Source organism: Stegastes partitus, unplaced genomic scaffold, assembly GCF_000690725.1.
Source record: "Stegastes partitus isolate 25-593 unplaced genomic scaffold, Stegastes_partitus-1.0.2 Scaffold669, whole genome shotgun sequence".
Lineage (NCBI taxonomy): Eukaryota > Metazoa > Chordata > Actinopteri > Pomacentridae > Stegastes > Stegastes partitus.
The window spans coordinates 397165-416319 of NW_007578400.1; the positions used below are offsets into that span (position 1 = coordinate 397165).

General features: G+C 41.8%; 1 protein-coding gene across 2 annotated transcripts; it reads left to right on the forward strand.

Moving 5' to 3' along the window:
• The first annotated feature begins 2536 nt into the window (after positions 1–2536).
• On the forward strand, positions 2537–17732 carry pla1a (phospholipase A1 member A). 2 transcript variants are annotated; one of them, XM_008290378.1, is made up of 11 exons: positions 2537–2849; positions 5589–5805; positions 7539–7716; positions 8443–8551; positions 11363–11464; positions 12763–12855; positions 12986–13168; positions 14445–14537; positions 14651–14756; positions 16915–17070; positions 17239–17732. In XM_008290378.1, the coding sequence occupies exons 1-11, from the start codon at positions 2783–2785 to the stop codon at positions 17327–17329; spliced, it is 1395 nt and encodes a 464-aa protein (XP_008288600.1). In that variant the 5' UTR covers positions 2537–2782; the 3' UTR covers positions 17330–17732. The 2 variants fall into 2 exon arrangements, with proteins under 2 accessions (XP_008288600.1, XP_008288601.1); XM_008290379.1 differs by having other exon boundaries at positions 13004–13168.
• The last annotated feature ends 1423 nt before the right edge of the window (positions 17733–19155 follow it).

Sequence of the window (19155 nt, forward strand, 5' to 3'; positions counted from 1 at the left end):
AGTTAAAAACTCCTAAAGATGGAGGATCATTTTGATTTTTGCATCGTTTTTTTCGCTCCAATCTCTGGATCAATGCTCGAAGAGCCATAACTGAGGAGATGATGGAGCTGGAGTCCTGAAGTGCTGCAGGCTTCTTGGTATGTACACGTTATTGGAACCGCTATGGGTTCTAAAAGCAGGACTTTCCCTATAGCCCAGCAACAATATTATAAAACTCACTTTGGGAGCAGTTTCACCATCATACCTGCTCAATGGACGCTCAAACGTTGGCCATAAATGTAAAGATTACTGGAACTTCTTTCCCATAAAGTAGCATCTGACTGGCTCCATACTGTAAAGCTCCTGTTGGTGCCAATCACAGGGGAAAAGATCTGCCCCCGAGGGTGGAAAATACAGGTTTTATGGTTGGTGGAACATCGGAGTAGCACCATCATGTACCTGGTTTGTGTTGTTCTATTAAAGCAGCGTTGAACCATTGAAGATCATACCGATGCAGCGTTTCAGGACTCCAGCTGCATTATTTCTCCAGAAACGAAGAAAATGATGCAAAAATTCATAATTTTTAACGAATTTTTAACTGAACCAACGTTACCAATGAAACCAGATGTTACACACCATCATCAGTGTTCATCACTCTGAGTAAACATCTGTCAAACTGAAGATGCTCAGACGTGGAGCATTCGCTGAATCGAGGCCAAATCGTCCATCAAACCGATAATAAAGGATTTTAAATGAAGAAATATCAAACTGTACAACATGTTTGGTTCCTGCTTGTTTGTGTTTTTATGCTGTAAATGTGAAGCATCTCGATGGTTTTAGAGGCAAATTTGAGGATTTAAAAAAAAAAGATTCGGATAAGTTTAGCGTAGATGTTTTTGATGTCACCACTAGGGGTCAGCGAAGCCTCAGACTTCCTCTTTGTTTCTGTGTTGGAGATCAAAGATCAGAATGAGCTCATGAAGGAGGAGATTTTAGGAAAAGCTAAAAGCCTCTGAGCCCAAATGTTCTAAACTTTATGAGGACAACAGATTCTTTCACACTGTAAACTTTTAATGCACATTTTTAAAAATGTTTATTTCCTGTGAGCTCATAAACTGAAGCTTTTTACCAACTACACTGTAAACAACAACAACCTTCATATTCCATCCATCCATCATCTCTACACCTTGATCCTCACCAGGGTCATGGGGGGCGGAGCCTATCCCAGCTGACTCAGGGTGAAGGCAGGTTCACCTGGACAGGTAACCAGTCTATCACAGGGCTACACTTAGAGACAGACAACCAAGCACACTCACATTCACACCTACGGACAATTTACAATCACCAATTAACCTCAGCATGTTTCTGGACTGTGGGAGGAAGCCGGAGAACCCGGAGAGAACCCACGCTGCACGGGGAGAACATGGAGACTCCACGCAGGAAGATCCCGGGTGTCCTCACCGGGACGCCAACCGGCGACCTTCTAGCTGTGAGGCCACGGTGCTAACCACTGAGCCACCTGCAGCCACTTAATATACCAGAACCCCAAAATTACTGTAAAATATAAAGAATACCACCTCACAAAAATACAGCATATTTCTGTTATTAAAATATATTATTATTGTTATTATTATCATTAGAAATGGAACTAAAAATGCATGATTATATATTATATGTAGGTTATTTTATTGTTTTTTCACATATTAATACCTTTAATTAAACATTAAATTAAATGTTATATATATTAAAACAGATGTCTCTCATTTAACAAACTAATGTTTGATTTAAAACTGAAGAACTACATTTTTTTCTATTATTGGTAATTATCACTAGTTGTATGTGAAATTAGAACTTGAATCTTAAAAAAAGAAACACAACATTTTACAAATAAGAAGGGGGAGCATTTGTGACATTACAATAAAAATTGCAGATTTTTAAAAATTCTTTATATGGAAAAAATAACAAAAACTAATATTAATAATAATTTTAAAAATCTGGAAAAAAAGAGGAAATTTTCTGGTATTTTTTTGTGATTTTTTATTTATTTTTTAAACTTAAAAAACTCTTGACTTATTTATTTGATTTTATTTTTCTTTCGGTGCATAAGAGTTTGTATTAACGTGTTAAAAGAAAAACGATTAAAAATTACAAAATGAAGTAAAAATTAATTATTAAACTCAGTTCAAATAAACAAGAAGAACCCAGAAGAACCCAGAAGAACCTCTGACGTGTGTTTGTGTTTTACTGACGACAGACTCGCTCACATTGGGGGAATTTATAAAAAACGCAGTTCTGTAGATTCCAGCGTGAGTCTCCAGAAGCCCAGTTCGTCCGAACCGCCTCTGAGTCATCACGTTCACGGAAACGTTCCCATTACGTAACCCGGAACAATCAATGGGCTGATTATTGATTATCGGTTTCCCCGTGGTGGGGGTGACCTCTGCTCACTCGGTGCTGCTGACAGACATCAGAACCTCCCACAGGCCGAGCCCAGTCCAGCCGCTCGAACAAACAGCCATTCAGCACAAATGAGGTCATGGATCCACCACCAGGCAAAGACCTGCAGCCGCCTGTTGGCTGCACAACAGAAAAGAGAAAGCCCAGATGAACGAGCCCAGAGCCGCCCCAGCCTCACAGCGGAGCGGTACCGGAACCAGCTGCCGGAATCTGCTGAGTCTGCACTTGTGCTGGGTGGGTTTTACGCCGGTTCCTTCCTGGTTGAGCAACAGAGCTTTGAGGGATTTCCTCCAGCTGATCTCCATCCACCGGCCCGAGCAGCTGCTCTCCCGGTTCCGCTCACAGGATGTCTTCAGGAGGCGGAACCGTCCTCCTCTGGGTTCTGCTGCTCCTCGTCTGGTCGCCGGCGGAGGGTGAGTTCTGCTGCTCGGTTCAGGTGTTTGTAGTGCTTTAGATGTTCGGTCCGGCAGAACAGCGGGGACCTGGCTCGGTGCTGGTGTTACGTAAGTCTGCTGCAGCTTAACGGAGCAGCTCGCACTCAGGTCCAGTCCCAGGAGGGAGGTGTTAGAATCTGGATCTGGACCAAGAACACACCAGGGTTCTGTAGCTTTATTGGGTTATATGTTAATGAAACACCAGAATAACAACTTTAGACTTTATTTATTGTCACTGCACAAAAACACAAAAACAACGTCAGTGCTGGGCTCCTGGAGTGAACAGAACCGGAACCTGTGAGGCAGCGACTGGTTAATAAGAACTGTAGACATATAAATATAAATATATATAAAAAGTAGTGCGATGGAAAAAGAGCTCAATATGAACAGAATAAAAACAACAGAATTTATTTATGAAATAAATAATTATGATGAAGCTCAGTTCTGATTTATTCTTCCATTAAAGAAAAGACAAAACTCACGACAGTCCCTCAAATAAGTAGAAACTGAAAAAGTGATAATAAATAAAAATGTGCTGAATTATAATTTAGTGAAATAAAACGGTGCTTTTGGATTGTGGTTGAAACGAATTTAAAACAAACAAACAAATAAAAAGTTCCAGACAAATGAGAGCCAGAACACCTGTCAGCAGGTGTGACTGAGAGCTACAGGAACACCTGATGAAGGCCCTGATTGGCTCAGAGGGTTGTTCAGGTACATGTTAGTCTACGGGTCCCTGCTTTGATTGTTTTGTTTTTTTAAATATTTCTGTTGAGCCACAATTCAAAGCAATTTCACATGAGATTTTTCTTTATTATTACTTTTGTCAGTTTATTCCAGTGACAGCTGTTTGTTTCCGTCTTTAAATCAGGACGTATGAACACCTGTGAGGACGACTGAAGGTAAAACAATAAAGTGTGTTTGTCAGAGTAAACATTGCGTCATAGCTTTACCGTAACCAATCCCCTCCTACTTCCTGTTTGGTTTGGCGAAGCGCTGTGAGGTCAGCAGAGTGAAAGTCAGCTCCATGTGCTAAAATATCACAAGTCCAGTATGAGCACAAAGCAGCATGTTTTATTGTCATACGTGACGGCTCTGGTTGTTGGCTCGGTGGTCTGAGCTCTGAAACCCATCAGGAAGCTGAGAAATGCTGTTTTAATACCTGCTGCAGTCAGTGACAGCTGGTCTCAGGTACAAGCAGTGGAGTCAGATAAACCTGAATAATGAGTTTAAATCAATAAAACAACGAGGATTCATCAGTTGCATCGTGATTAAATATAAAACTATGATCTGATCAGTGCACTGTGCAGGATTTAAAATGCTCTAACTAACTGGTTTAAAGTCCTCCTGAGGTGTGAAACAGGCTGAACCTGGAACAAGCTTCAGATGTGAAACTGGATCAGTCACACAAACAGTCAGTCAGCTCACCGTCTGCAGTCAGAACCAAACAAAGAACTCCTGGTTTAAACGGATCTGGAATAAAAACAAAAGGGACACTTTAACTGATAAAAACTAGGAATGATCAACGGTTTCCATGGACTTGTAGAAACCATGTCTATGATTCAGTCTGGAGTCTCCAGAACTCTGGGTTCTGTCCGGTCCATCACAAAAAACAATCCTGCTTTTTAGTTCTGTCATGGATTTATTGAAGGTCTTCTGGAAACATGAAAACCTGCTGGATCATAAATAAACAAACAGAAATGTTAATATCTGGTTACACGTCCATGTTCTCCTCAGTCGGGTTCTTCTGGTTCCGTCCACCAGCTTCTGGTCCATCTCTGACTCCTCTGGACAGAACCGCTGCAGTTCAACTAAACTTGTCGTCTTTCTGACTCAGACTTGTTCCTTCATCAGTCCACAGGTTCTGGATGGTTCCAGTCAGGACTTTGGGGAGACCAGTCTAGAACCTTCATTCCAGCCTGATGGAACCATTTCTTCACCACTTTGATGTGTGTTTGGGCTCATTGTCTGGTTGGAACATCCAACTGTGTCCAAGATCAACCTTCTGCTGATGGTTTCAGGTTCTCCTGAACAACCTGGAGGTGATCTTCCTTCTTCATTGGTCCACTGACTTTGTGTAAAGCTCCAGGTCCACTGGCAGCAGAACAGAACCAGAGCATGATGCTGCCACCTCCATGCTGGATGGTAGGTCTGGTGTTCTTGGGGTTGAAGGCCTCACCTTCTCTCCTCCACACATGGTTCTGCTCAGTGCTGGTTCCATCTGACCAGAACTTTCCTCCAGAAGGCCTTTTCTTTGTCCATGTGATCAGTGGAGCTTTAAGGTTCTGAATGTCTGTTTCTGATCCAGTACATCTCGTCATATTTACAGACGACCTTTGCAAAGGTGATTGTTTTTGTGTTCAAGATTCACAACGAGTTTAGTTGAACTGCAGCGGTTCTGTCCAGAGGAGTCAAAGATGGACCAGAAGCTGGTGGACGGAACCAGAAGAACCCGACTGAGGAGAACATGGACGTCTAACCAGATATTTTAATTTCTGTTTTTATATTTTGATCCAACAGATTTTGTCATATTTCCAGAAGACCTTTAATAAATCTGTGACAGAACCAACATACCGGACTGCTTGGTTCTGAGTTCTAGGAGTGACGGTAAACTCCAGACTGAAGATGAAGCTTGTGGATGGAAGCTCTTGTCCATGACTGTATTTACGCTGACTGAGCTAGAAAAAGACGAGTTCACTGGATTCCTGTGTCCACCAGGTTTGGACGAGAGTCATGAGGACGATGAGTGTGCGGATCTGAACAACACCACGTGGACGGAGTACCGGCAGCACCGGGCCAAGCTGCAGGTCCAGTACCTGCTGCTGACCAGGAGAACCCTGGACTGCGCCCAGAAGTTCAACCTGGAGTCTCTCACCAAGCACAACTCCGACTTCAACATCTCCCGGCCCACCAAGGTCATCGTCCACGGATACAGGTGAGCTGGGGGGGGAAGGTCCGGAGAACCATGAAGTCCAAATCAGACCAGTTCCTGTGATTCCTTCTGACAGAGTTCTATGTTTCTACCTGTTTGAACCATGTGGAGCTCACGTCAACATCTGGTGACATTTGGCTGTTTGTTGGTCACGGAGCTGGTAAAGCAGCAGAACGCTTCACAAACCACAAACAAACGTGTTTTTTACACTGATTTTGATTGTCGAAAGATGGTTTCAGGTGCATTTGACTTAATCCACGTATCAAAGCTAACGTCACAGATCCAGCTAGATGTTCTTTGTTCCCAAAAGATTCTGAGAAAGTTCTCCAAAGTCCTGCTAATTTTTTTATTGTTGTTTTTTTAGTTCCCAGAATGTTCTCCAAAGACACTTTACAAGTGGCCTTAAACCATTTTCCTGTTGCAACTGTTGCATTGAGAATTTTTTTTGTCCTAAAAACGTTCTAAGAAAGTTCCAGCAGTGTTTTCAACAGTAGGTTTTCTTTTAGTTCCCAGAAAGTTCTCTAAAAATGTTCTTAGGCCATTTTCCTAATGTTGCATGGAGAACATCCGTCCTTCCTTCGTTCTCTGTGGGAAAGTTTTCTAGAAGAACGTTCTCGACAGCACCATCCCCAGAACAGAACGTAGCCGCCAGAACGTTCCACCTTTAAATGTTGGCTTGAGAACGTTCTCCCTTTGTTATCACGGAACATTGTGAGAATGTTTTATAATGTGTTTCCCTCAAGAACATCCTCAAAATGTTGCAGGCAGAACGTTCCACCAACGTTAAGACATCATGTTACAGGAACGTTTTATGAGGCCTCGAGAACGTCTGGAAAACATTTTTACTTTGTTATCGTTGAACATGATCTTCGACAACGTTCCCTGAATGTTGATGTTAGAACATTATGTCGACTGTATAGGAACGTTACTGGAAGTTAGAATGTTCTTGAAACGTTCTTTAAACTTTTCATTGAAACAGTTTCCTTCTAAAAGAAAAATATCTTAGAATTGCAAGTAATGTTGTCTCAGCGTTGTGGGAACGTTCACTGTCGGCTTAGTAGTTTTTGGAAAAGTCTAATGTTCTTCTGATTAAAGTTCTCGGCTGTAGTTCTAGATGTTAACAGCTGGTATAATCATGTTCATGTTCCTGGTTTAAGACTTTTTATCATCTGCTCTTCACTGACCTCCATCTACACCAAAGACCTCAACAACACTTTAAACTTTTAAAGCAAATAAACAGAAAAAATCCAGTTCAAGAGAACTTTGATTCTTCAGTCTGGTTTGTAGGAATCTAAAACTCTGCTGTGAAGAATTTAAAACGTGATCAGACCTGATAAAACCACATTCACAGCATCCCAACGACGCCTGTAAAGCAGTAAAACTCTTCATAAATCAGGACTAAATATGGTTTTCACCCTTATGTTGATAGTTTATTGTTTAATCCTGAATATTTAATGCCATAGAGAAAGACATTCAGCTTCTAGAAGTTCCTAGTTCTGGTTGTACATGTCGACAGTTTAAAGTGGTTTTTTCCAGGTTTTCTTCTGATTTACTCCTTGCTGACTTAAATTTTATGCAAAAGACGACAAAACTCTAAAAATCAGCAAACCAGGAAACATGAAAACCCATTTTAGGAGAAACGTATTCAGTATTTACATGAACTCAGCTGTTTATGAGCTTCCTGAGCCCTCGTACGAGCTACAACTTCTTTTTTTGTAATGTTTCCTCCCCTGCAGGGCTCTGGGCAGCAAGCCGTCCTGGGTGAAGGAACTGGGCCGGGCCCTGCTCCGGGCTCAGGACGCCAACGTTGTGGTGGTGGACTGGGTCTACGGCGCCTCCTTCGCCTACAACCTGGTGGTGGAGAACTACAAGGAGGTGGCGCTGCAGATCTCCGTCCTCATCAACCAGCTGCAGGTCTGAGAAGCTTCCAGGTTTCTTCTGTTGTAGGACTAAAAATAAGACAAGGCGGCGCTAAACGGTCCATAAAACCATAAACCCATCAGTACGTCACAGGATGGTTCATTAGTTCAGCGCTAGATGGAGGAAATTATTCTAATTGATAGATATTTTAGAATCTAAAGAGCACTGAGAGATCAAACTGCAGCTTCTACTGGTAGGAACTAATGGAGCTCGAATCCCTTTAGATCCACCTGAGCTCCTCATTAAGAGCTTTTCTTGGTTGACTTTCACTTTTAATGGAAGATCCTGGTTACCAACCCAAACACGTCACATCAGATCGAGGTGTCTGGAGGGTTTCTGGTGTAAACGACCATCAGATTTTTGGTGTTTTAATGGGTTCTAGCGCCACCGGTTCCACTTGAAATGAACATCTGGAGCTGTTTTTGGTAGAAGTGTGAAATTCTACGAAAGGTGGATCCACTTTTTGGACCAAACCGAGGTTCAAGTCCTTCTGGATTTCACCTGCAGTTTGGATCGAGCTCAGCTCAGTGTTCCTTCAACAAAAAGGCAAAATGTTCCCCCGTCAACATGTCGCATCACAGCTAGAGAACGTTCCGTACGAATAAAGGTTCTGACATGTGGAACCTCAGTTTACCGTCTTTGCGCTGAAGCAAAGACTCAACCTGAGTTCGACTGCCTGGTGTTCTTAATAACGCTGCAGACGTTGTTCTTGTTGGACAGAAACACGGCTGCAGACTGGAGTCCTTCCACTTCATCGGGGTCAGCCTCGGCGCTCACGTCGCCGGCTTCGTTGGGACTCTGTTCGAAGGGAAGATCGGAAGGATCACAGGTGAGTCCAGACCACCTGAGACGAGTTCACTTTTACTGGATTCAGCTTGAAACGAACACTTTGTTCCTCAAAACCAGTGGTTTAGTTTTGGGAAGATGAGGTTCATAAAATCCACGTTTATTTAATTTATCTGCAGCAAATCAACCATTTACATCTGCAGAACCTGGACATATCTACACCTTTTACACCTTTCATTTGATCAGGTTGGATTCATTTACTGAAACGATTCGTGTTTTACGTGCAGCTGCAGCTCATGTGTGATATTTGCACCATTTTAAGCCTCGACTTTTTATGTATGTTCAGTTTTTATAGTTCAGAATACATCAATAGGTGATCTTTAAAAAGTTTTCATGGACAAACGTGCACGTTTGATTTTCCTTCAAGATTTTTGCAGCTTATATTTGCACAGATGTCTGATTGTATGAAAGCACTGACAATGAAGAAACTCTGTTGTATTCTATTTTAAATAGAAGTCGACACCAGTAAATCATGAGAAAGTCATGTTTTATGTTTGGGTGAATCAAATACATGAAGAATTGGAAACTAGTGGCTGCAAATCAAACTGTTGATTTGAGAGGAATGAAAGGATTTCAGGACTTCAGTGCTTAAAAACTTCATTTAGTTGATTTGCACCAAAATCCTTTCTTACGGTGAGAAGCTGAATCAGAAACATCCACCGGACTGTTGCCTGACTGCAGAAAGACGCAGCTGAAGATTCTGAGGAGCAGATTTATTATTTTATCATTAATTAAGCTTTTCTGTACAAACAGTGGAGCTCATTGATTATTAGTTATTGATTATTGATTCACTTACCCCGCAGCTTTGAGAAAACCCATACAAATGATATATCAAAACATCGACAGAGAAAGGTCTGCTTTGACTTTTGGTTGCAATTCTTCGTACGGTTTTTACGAAATTTGTTAAAAAATGTGTTTAAAAATCTCCATTGAAATGAATGGGAGGTCGGCCAAAACCAGCCGGCTTTGGAACCCTGTAGCTCCACAAGGTTTTACAGCAGGAACTAAATTCAAAGTTTAAATGCGTCACAAGACTTTGAACATTATCCGTCTAATTCTGTGGTTTGATGTCTTTTAGGGTTTTTACGCAGTCGCAGTTTAAGTTTTATGAATTTTTGAAACATCCAGAATTTCTTTTGTAGCTTTAAACAAGACAGATGGTACGATAGCAGCTGCTAGCTTCGTCTCCTTCTCACCGTTCCTCCTCAGACTGAACAGGTTGTACATAGAAGTGATGGGATTTGTTCCTCTTCCATCCCGTGTGAGTCTCATTGCTGCAGGATCGACGGTTTCCTCATAAATCACCTCCGAGATCAGAGTTCAGAGACCAGAACTCCCAGTGACTCCCATTATATCAGAGTTTTAAAATGTCAGGTGAACATCTGAGACAGAAATATATAATATATTAATATATTATAAACTCTACCTTATAACAGGACATATGAACTTTAATATTGTTGGTTTCTGCTGCTTCATCGACAAAAGCAGGTCGAACAACGAGACACTGAAGGTGTCTTTGGGAGCTCTGCAGGGTTCTTCAGAGAACAACGACACTTTGATGGCGGCGCTGTGAGACTCCTCTCATCCAGCGGCACAATGCTTCTCTGTTCTCTTGTTTATTTCGGGTCTCTTTGTCTGAGTGGAGACGCTTGTGTTGGCTTTTAATGCGAGCACAGTTCAGAGGCTTCACAGCTGGCGAGCGAGACGAGTCCAGGAAACCGCGAGACGCAAGACAAACAGTCACCGAGCTTCCTGTTAGGTCGTAAATGTTTCTATCATCACTGTTGTACGGTGGCCAGGAAGTGCCAAACAAGTTTACCAACTCCTGAAACGCTTTACAAGTAAAATCAACCAGAGAGGGAGCATACCGACGCTGGGACTGAACAGGAAGTGGAAACGGGCAGCAGCCAATCAGAGCTCTTGTTGGTGACCCAAGGTGGACAGGGTGACGATTTGCCCGTCTTGTGGCACAAATGAGCCGATTAACACGGTTTGGTTTTTCTAAACACAACAAGTCGGGCTGTCGAGGTCCCCCTTCGTACCCGGTCCTTCTGTCTGGTCAGCACCAGGTCAGAATTCTAAAGACCGACCGCATGAAAAACCAAACCGCCTTAATCGGCTCATGTGTGTCACTAAACGGGCAAAATGTCACTCAGTCGCTCTCCCCGTTACCACTTCTGGTTCAGTCCCAGAGCTGGTACGCTCCCTTTCCGGTTGATTTGACTTGTAAACTTGTTTTGGACTTCCCGGCCACCGTACTGTTGAGTTCTGGACTGTCAAAGTTTGAGAACAAACTCCTTCTTGAGAACGTTTCTGTTCGTTATGACATAACGTAAGAAGAAATGGCAGGAAAAGAGAAGCAGGGATTCAACAGAAAACATCCAGAAATGAAGCCGGGTTTGTTTGGAACCTGTGCAAAGACCGGATCCGACCAAACACCCCGTTTACTGTCAGTCGGTTTCTTTGGTTTTAATATTTACTTTCTGCAGCTGCTTCCTAAAAACAGCAGCAGCAGTTTCATTCCCACAAAAAGCACATTTCCATCCGTCTGGTCAGACGTCACCACACGAAGCAGCCACACAGCGGCTTTATTTAAATGAACGACCTGAAACAGAACCTAAACAACAGAACATAAAGACGCTGCTCCGGTTCAGTTGTCGGGGTGAATACAGAACTTCCTGTCCGACCACGATTCAACTCTTTTATTGTTACAGTCCTTCTGAGTTCTTGTGTGAATTCTTTATTCTGAAAGATTTCTGAACTCCTAAACACATTTTTCCTGCTTTCCCTCCAGGTCTGGACCCGGCCGGACCCATGTTTAAAGGCGCCGACACCTTCGACCGACTGGATCCGTCGGACGCTCAGTTTGTCGACGCCATCCACACCGACTCCGACTGTGAGAGAAACTTTGCTCCTCTGATGCTGAAGTGTTCAGAACATTTCAGAACCTTTTTTTTTCCACATGTGAGAAAGATTTAAACGGTTTTCTGACAGGTTTGTGTTTGAGGAGAGAAATTTTAAAAACTGGTTCGTAGAGTAAAAAAACAACTGTTAAAGCTTCTGTTAGCGTTTAAAGAACAGAAAATGAAACGTTTAACTCCTACAAACACACTGTGGTTAAATCAAACGTCCTCCATCAGCTGCTGGAGGCGAACGTCACACGTAAACATTTACAGACATCGAAGTCATTGTGTCACGTTTTCTGTTGTGTCTGAGGTCGAAAAAATAGTCCACAACAACAACAACAACAACAACAACAACAGCCAGTAGTAGAAGAAGAACAAGAAGATGAACAAGAAGAACAAGAAGATGAACAAGAAGAACAACAACAAATACTAGAAGAGAACACGAAGAACTACAAAAAGGAAGAACAACGACAAGTACTACAACAGAAAGAAGAAGAAGAAGAACAACAGCAAAAACATCGCGAAGAAGAACAACAAGTACTAGAACATGAAGAAGAAGAAGAGGAATAAAAAAAAAGAACTAGTACTAGAAGAAAAAGAACAAGAAGAACAACATCAAAAACATTGAGAAGAAGAAGAAAAAAAGGAACAATGAAAGAACAACAACAATGACAAGAAAAGGAACAAGACAAAGAAGAAGAAGACAAAGAAGAAGAGGAATAAAAAAAGAACAAGTACTAGAAGAAAAAGAACAACATCAAAAACATCAAAAACATTGAGAAGAAGAAGAAGAGGAACAAAAAAAGAGCAACATGAAGAACAGGAAGAACAACAACAACAACGAGTACTAGAACAGAAAGAAGAGGAACAAGAAGAAGAAAAAGAGGAAGCACAATAAAGCTACTACTATCATTACTACTACAATTATGACAGCTACTACTACTACTACTAATACTACTACCACTACTAGTACTACTACTATCTGCTCTACTACAAATATGACAGCTACTACTACTACTACTAATACTACTACTCCTACTACCACTACTAGTACTACTACTACAACTACTACTACTACTAGTACTACTACTACTCCTAGTATTACTAGTACTACTAATAGGACCAAAGCTCCCAGCCTCCCAGAGTGCTTCTTGGAGAACCTCTCTGAGGAGCTCCTTGATCAGTTGTTGTAGATCTGGAGCGTTCCTCCACGCCGGCCATGTGAGGAACCCGGTGAAGGTTCCTGGAGGTTCTGCTACCGTATTAATGCTGGTTTGTTCTGCTCCAGACTTCGGCATCTCCATCCCCGTCGGTCACGTGGACTTTTTCCTGAACGGAGGGAAGGACCAGACCGGATGTGCTCGATCCCGGTTCGCCTCAAGTAAGTTCTGCCCCGACTAGAACCTGAGAACCGGAGCTCACAGCAAGAGGAGCTGCTGAGCTGTTTCTGCCTGTAGTCACTGAGTTCTGAACGCGAGCCCGGCTGCCTCAGTGCTCCTGTGTGTTGTCAGTTCTGGTGTACTTTCCAGTGTACGGCTACGTGATCTGCGACCACATGAGGGCGCTGCACGTCTACATGAGCGCCCTGAACGGCTCGTGTCCGCTGGTGGGGATCCCCTGCTCCACCTACGAGGACTTCCTGAAGGGAACCTGTGTCGACTGCGACGTCTTCAAGGGAACGTGTCCAGCTATAGGTACGACGAGCGGTTTAATGTTCTGGTTCTGGAGCATAGAAACGTTGAGGGAACGTTTGTGTTTTTACAATAAAAACGACAGATTTATAGTCAGTGAAAGGTTCTGATGGTGGTTCTGACATGATGACGGGTTTCTGCTGCTGCTGCTGAACTGATAACTGACAACATAATAATGACATGAGTCACACAGAACCATCGGTGTAACTCTGGTCGGTGTCGGTCCAGTCTGGTCATCGTCTGGAAGCAAGAATGAGACGAGAAATAGAACCAAAAGAAAACCAAGACGAAGAGGAAGAATATAAAAAATAGAACAACAACAAGAAAAAGAAAGTTTAATATTATTATGTTTTGGAAGCAAGAATTTGACAAGAACTAGAAAAAAACAAGAAGATGAACAAGAAGGATAAAGAATATGAAAAAGAGAAGGAAGGAGAACAAACAGAACAAGTAGAAGTCAGCTGACTGTTTAATCATATTATATTTTGGAAGGCAGAATTTGACAAGAACTAGAAGAAGAAGAAGAAAATAACAAGAACAAGAACAAGATGAAAAACAACAAAAACAAGGAGAACAACAACAACAACAACAACAAGATGATGAAGACTGTAAAAAAGAACAAGAAGAAGAAGAAGAAGAATAAAAAGTTTAATATTATATTTTGGAAGGCAGACTGAAGAGAACTAGACGACGTAAATAACAAGAACAAAAGCAAGAAGAAGATCAAAAGGAACAACAAGAACAAAAAGACAGATTCAAATATTATATTTTGAAAAGGCAGAATTTGTCTGTGGGGATTTTTAAACGCATTTTATTTATTTTTTTTATGAATTGTGTAAAAACGTACAACAAATCGCTGCCAAAAGTCAAAGTGAACTTTTCCCTATCGGGCCACAGCATCGTTTCCTCCCTACAGGGTTTTTAATGTGGTTCCTTCCCGTCATCGCTGATTGGTCGCTCACAGAGCATCCAAAGCAGCTGTGGACTGTCGGGTTCTCTGTTCTCTGTTTAAGGCTCGTTAGGTTCTCACATTGCTGAGTAAAGATGAGATGACAGATGTTGTAAACTGGCTCTACAGACGGTAAACTACAGATCTGTGCTTCATTCAGGACCTGGATGTGTCTCAGTCGGATTTTAATTACAGGAGCTGAGTCCAGTTTCAGTTTCAACTTTTGCGTCTGAAGTGCAGATTTTAACACAATTAAGTTGAACAACTCAGATACGAACACATTTCTCCAGGAATCATCCTTAAAGCTGCTGTTTGTTCTCCTGTGTTCAGGTTTATCTAAGAACAGCGGGATTCTCGACTCGTCTCCGATTCCTCAAGAGCAGAAAGTTTTCCTCCTCACGACGTCTTCGCCTCCTTTCTGCGGTGAGTGTTCGACCAGAAGGAACCAAGCGACATGTGGACAGATGACTGAACTACGACATGTTGAACGCTTGTTCAGTGTGAAGTCTTTCTAACCGATGTTCCTCTGACCTCAGCTCATCACATCCTGCTGCAGCTGGAGGTGTCGCCGTTGGATAAACGAGCCGAAGTCGAAGTGACGCTGAGGACGGAGAACCTGGGAACAGAGCAGAGACTCAGGCTGTAGGTACCAAGAAGACCTGATCCTCCTCCGTTGTTAATGTTTTAAAGTACGCAGATGTATCCAGACTATCCAGACCATAAGGTTGTAGGTATATCGAGGTCTGACATTTAAATATTGAAGGAGAAGAAGGTGTTTTTCTGTCATCACTGAGCACTCTGAACTTCATGGATCCCACAAGATGCTGGAAGTTCACTTGAATGTAATCTCTGCAGATTGTGTTCTGCTGTTCTGCACCGTCCCAAAAGAGTTCTGCTGGATTCAGATCTGATTCTGGTGTCAGGACAGTCCACCGAACTCATCTTTAATCTTCACAAAACCAGTCTGACCTTCATACTCTCCCCTTTGTGTGGAATCAAACCTTTTCAAGTTTGCAAATTTGCACATGTGGGATCATTTCTGGTGTCCCGGACGAGCCCCCGAAGAAAAGCAATAATCACAGAAAGAAGGAACTATTACTGAATTAAACCAAAATAAAAGAACCAAACGAGGAGTTCTACCTGAAGTTTATATCGGTTTAACAAAATAAAAGCTCTGACATCGACAGGAGGAGCAACGTTTTTATCTCGTTACTAACCGGTTCTTTTACAAACCGCTGATCGATTTCACTCAAACAGGAGTCTCTGAGTTAAAATGCCCTCAGCTGTCGAGAAACAAAGCAGCACACGGGATTATGGGATGGCAGCGCTTTGGAAACAGGTGATTGATTGGTCCAGCCGAACGTCGAGCACACACACGTTGGACATCGTGTGGATGGATCGTCCTGCTGGAACAAACCATTAGAAGACGGTAAACTGTGGGCGTTCAGGGACGGCCGTGATTGGTGGGAGGTGACGGACCGACGGTGAGCCAAGACAACCAGCAGACTGTCGACGCGACGCAGATCGGCTCCACGCTGCCGATGCCAAGTCCAACAGGAACCACCGGGTGTGTTCTTCAAACCGTTTGTTCGTTCTGAGAAGCTTCGTTACTTCATCATCGTCTGTTTTTATTCTCTCCTGAGGAACCTCCAGAGACTCTGTGGAGGGAAGTCCAAAGACATCAGCAAAGTCAAAATCACTGAGACTTTCTGGTTCTGACCCGGAGCAAAGTCTTACTGCTCACAGAGTTCGACACGTTTCCTGTCAAGTTTGACCCTTTTGGATTTTGACAGCAGTAAAAACACCTGAAACGTCTTTTAGCCTGAAACTTGATGACTTTTCCTAAAAACGTTCCTTCTCCTAAGTTCTGCTTTAGTGCAGGTTTCTACACTCAGGCTGTTTGGGGTCAGATGTGAGATGGATTCTAGATCCACCAGTGGGGGTCGGATCAAGGAGCATGGTGGTTTTAGGGACTCCAGAAACTGTAGAAGCCACGTTTTCTGAGTATATATGAATATGACATCGACTGCTTAGACATTCTGACGAGATCTGTGGTTTAACATGTGGTGTAGACATAAAATATGACCTGTATCTACGGGTTAAGCCTTGTTTTAGGTTCTTCTGATATGTTTCTTGTATGTTTGTCCTAAAATCCAGCAGAAGCAGGTGATGAAGGAGGATAATTAGCAACAGGATTGTCCTGTACTTTAGTATTTTGTGTTTCTCTACTTCTGGCTTCAGGTTATGCCGTCTTTCTGTCACCTTTTTGGATTTTGGGTACATTTTGTCAACGCTGTTGATTCATCCGGACGATGGTTTTCTCATAAACGGTCTCATAAACACCCAAAAGTAGATTAAAGGAGTTGTTGGTTTGCTTTGTGTAGAGAAACTAAGACATGACTACGTCTGGTTATCGGCATCCACAACTTTCTGCCGCCTCGATGTGAATATTTATAGCCGAGTGTGAAGCCTCACATCGAACACAGGAAGTCTAAGTGGAGCACTTCTTCAGCCTCATTCATCAACTCGCAGCTCGCAGCTCAGGTCTTGATTCCTCCCAGAAACAGGTGAGCTTGCAGCTTCTATTTGGAGGCGCTGCTGCAAAGCCTCGGCAGGTGCAGGACGGCCAGTCCACAGAAGTTTGTGTGCTCGGGTTCATCCCGGTTCAGCTTGTTTTCTACTTTACTGTCGACGGCGCCGATCCAAAGCGTGCTGCTAATCGGTAAAGACGGATGTTGATAGCTGTGATGGATGCTGATTGGCTGAGACGTTCTCAGGACGTTGTTCATGTGTTTCCCAGTCAGACGGATGCGACGGTGTACCGGACGGTGTTGGCTCATCCCGCCGCTCTGTGTGAGATCAGCTCCATCACGCTGAAGAACACCGGAGCTTGGTTCTCCCGGCAAGGACAGATCCACGTCCGGTCCGTCTGCGTCTCCGAGTTCCCGTCTGTCAGGTACGTAGACCGGGTTCTGCTCCACGAAGCAGGTCCGACACGTCCAGACTCTCTTTGTGTGAATCGACTGAAACCTCCAGTCAGAGACGTCAGGAACCGTCACTGGTTTTATTCCCTCTTGCAGAGTCAAATGTTTTGTTATAATAGATTCATTCATTCGTCCTCCAGGACCGAGGACCCGCTGTGTGTGAACAACTTCATCGTCCGGCGAGGAGCTCCGTGGTCACATGACTTTGTTCAGGTTTGTGGCGTCTTCTGAAGATCTGCTCTAAAGAAACTGTGCAGAAGAAACCGGCAGAGCATCTGGATGGAACTCTGGTTCACGTTTTCACCGCCTCGTTTAACGTCGATCAGTTAGATCTCCGTCAGCCAAAGAATCACAAGAGAAGGTTAACGAGCAGGTGGTTCCTCTGGTTCTAACGGACGCCACTAATTAGTCAGATAATCAGCTGATCTCACGACATCCTCACTAAAACCACTGGTGGGAGTTCTAATTAAAGGTTTTATTTGTCTGGTTTTGTGTCCTTTAGGTTTGTGTTTTAGCTCTGAGACTGTTAATATGATAAAATGTGTTTCTGTGACTTGTTCTGTCTGCAAGTCTGACTTCAGTTTGGTTTAGCAAAAAATACATAAATAGAAATAAACTCTGGTTTTCTCTGTCAGTGTTTGAACGGCTGATCATTTAAAACGTCAAGTACAAACAAAAAATACGCTTAAAAAATGGCAAACCTCTGAAAACTGTGTGCCAGAAGAAGTATTTAAGAACTGATGTGATGTTGTGACGCTCAGAAGCTGTAAAAGGACTAAAACTAAATTAAATTAAAATTAAATGTAATTTTACTTGATATAATTTGTAATTTAACAAAACAGGAAACGTCTATAAAACAATAGTTTAAACAATTATTTACCTTTTTTATGTTTAAAATGTAAATTAAATTTCTTTTTTCAGTGATTTTTATGACTTATTGACTAAACAGTGAACTTGACTCAGTTATTTAACAAAACAGGAAAAATCTGTAAAACAGTAAATTATTATTATTTAAATTCAATCCATACGATATCTAATTTTTCTTTCAAATAATGTTTTTTGCAGATTTAAATGCAGTAAAATTGTGTAATTCTGCAGTCACACATTGTAAAAGAACAAAATCTGTAAAATCAAATTAAATTGTTCAAAATGTTCCTTTAAAAAAAGTGTTTTTTATTTTCTGTTTATTTACATCATACTATTACATTAATGATTTTTTAAAAATTTATTATTATTAATATAATAAAGTGAATGAATTCTCCCCAAGAAGTTGTATTATTTACATGTATTTATTGAATTAAAAAGCATTCATGTGCGTTCTTTGTTTTTTTTTAATTTTGTGCCTTTAAAATAGTTTGAGCTGCAGTTGAAGGAAAGTTTCCAATAAGTCTCACTTTTCTTTTCTTTTCTGTTATTTTAGTGAAGGTGGTTTACAGTCGTGGATTCCAGGACTTTTATTTATTTAAACTCATAAATTGTTAGAAATTTGAGTGAAAGTGTAAAAAAATAAAAAATAAAATAATCTATTTTCTTCGCCTCTGATATCCACATTTCTTTAAAATGTTCTTTCTTTTTTGGGTAGAACGACAGTTATTAGTTCTAGATTAAAGTCTTGGGGAAAGCAAGAACTTAAATTAGACAAATCTAATTAACTTTACTTAAAATTCAGTTGCAGAAATGATCATTTAGGGGGAATCAAATGAACCAGCAGCGTCAACACGAGGTGTTAACTGGACAAACTTCATTCAATCATGTGTCACCAATTAAGCTTTCTGTTAAGTTGATCCAACTAATAATCAGCAAATGAAGCAGAGTTTCACTGCAAACAAACATCTTTATGGAGAAATCTTGGCCCCATGAAAAAACTCTTTACAGACGTTTACACTCGTTTTTTTAGTTCACAGTTTCCACGTTAAACGCTCCACGAGTTATAAAAATAGAAAACAACACCAACGTGGTCTACGGCCAGTTAATGTCACCAGAGAAGAAAGAAAGAGTGTTTTTGGCATCATGCTGAAAAAAAATCATCATTAAAATGGATTTGTGACGAAAAAATA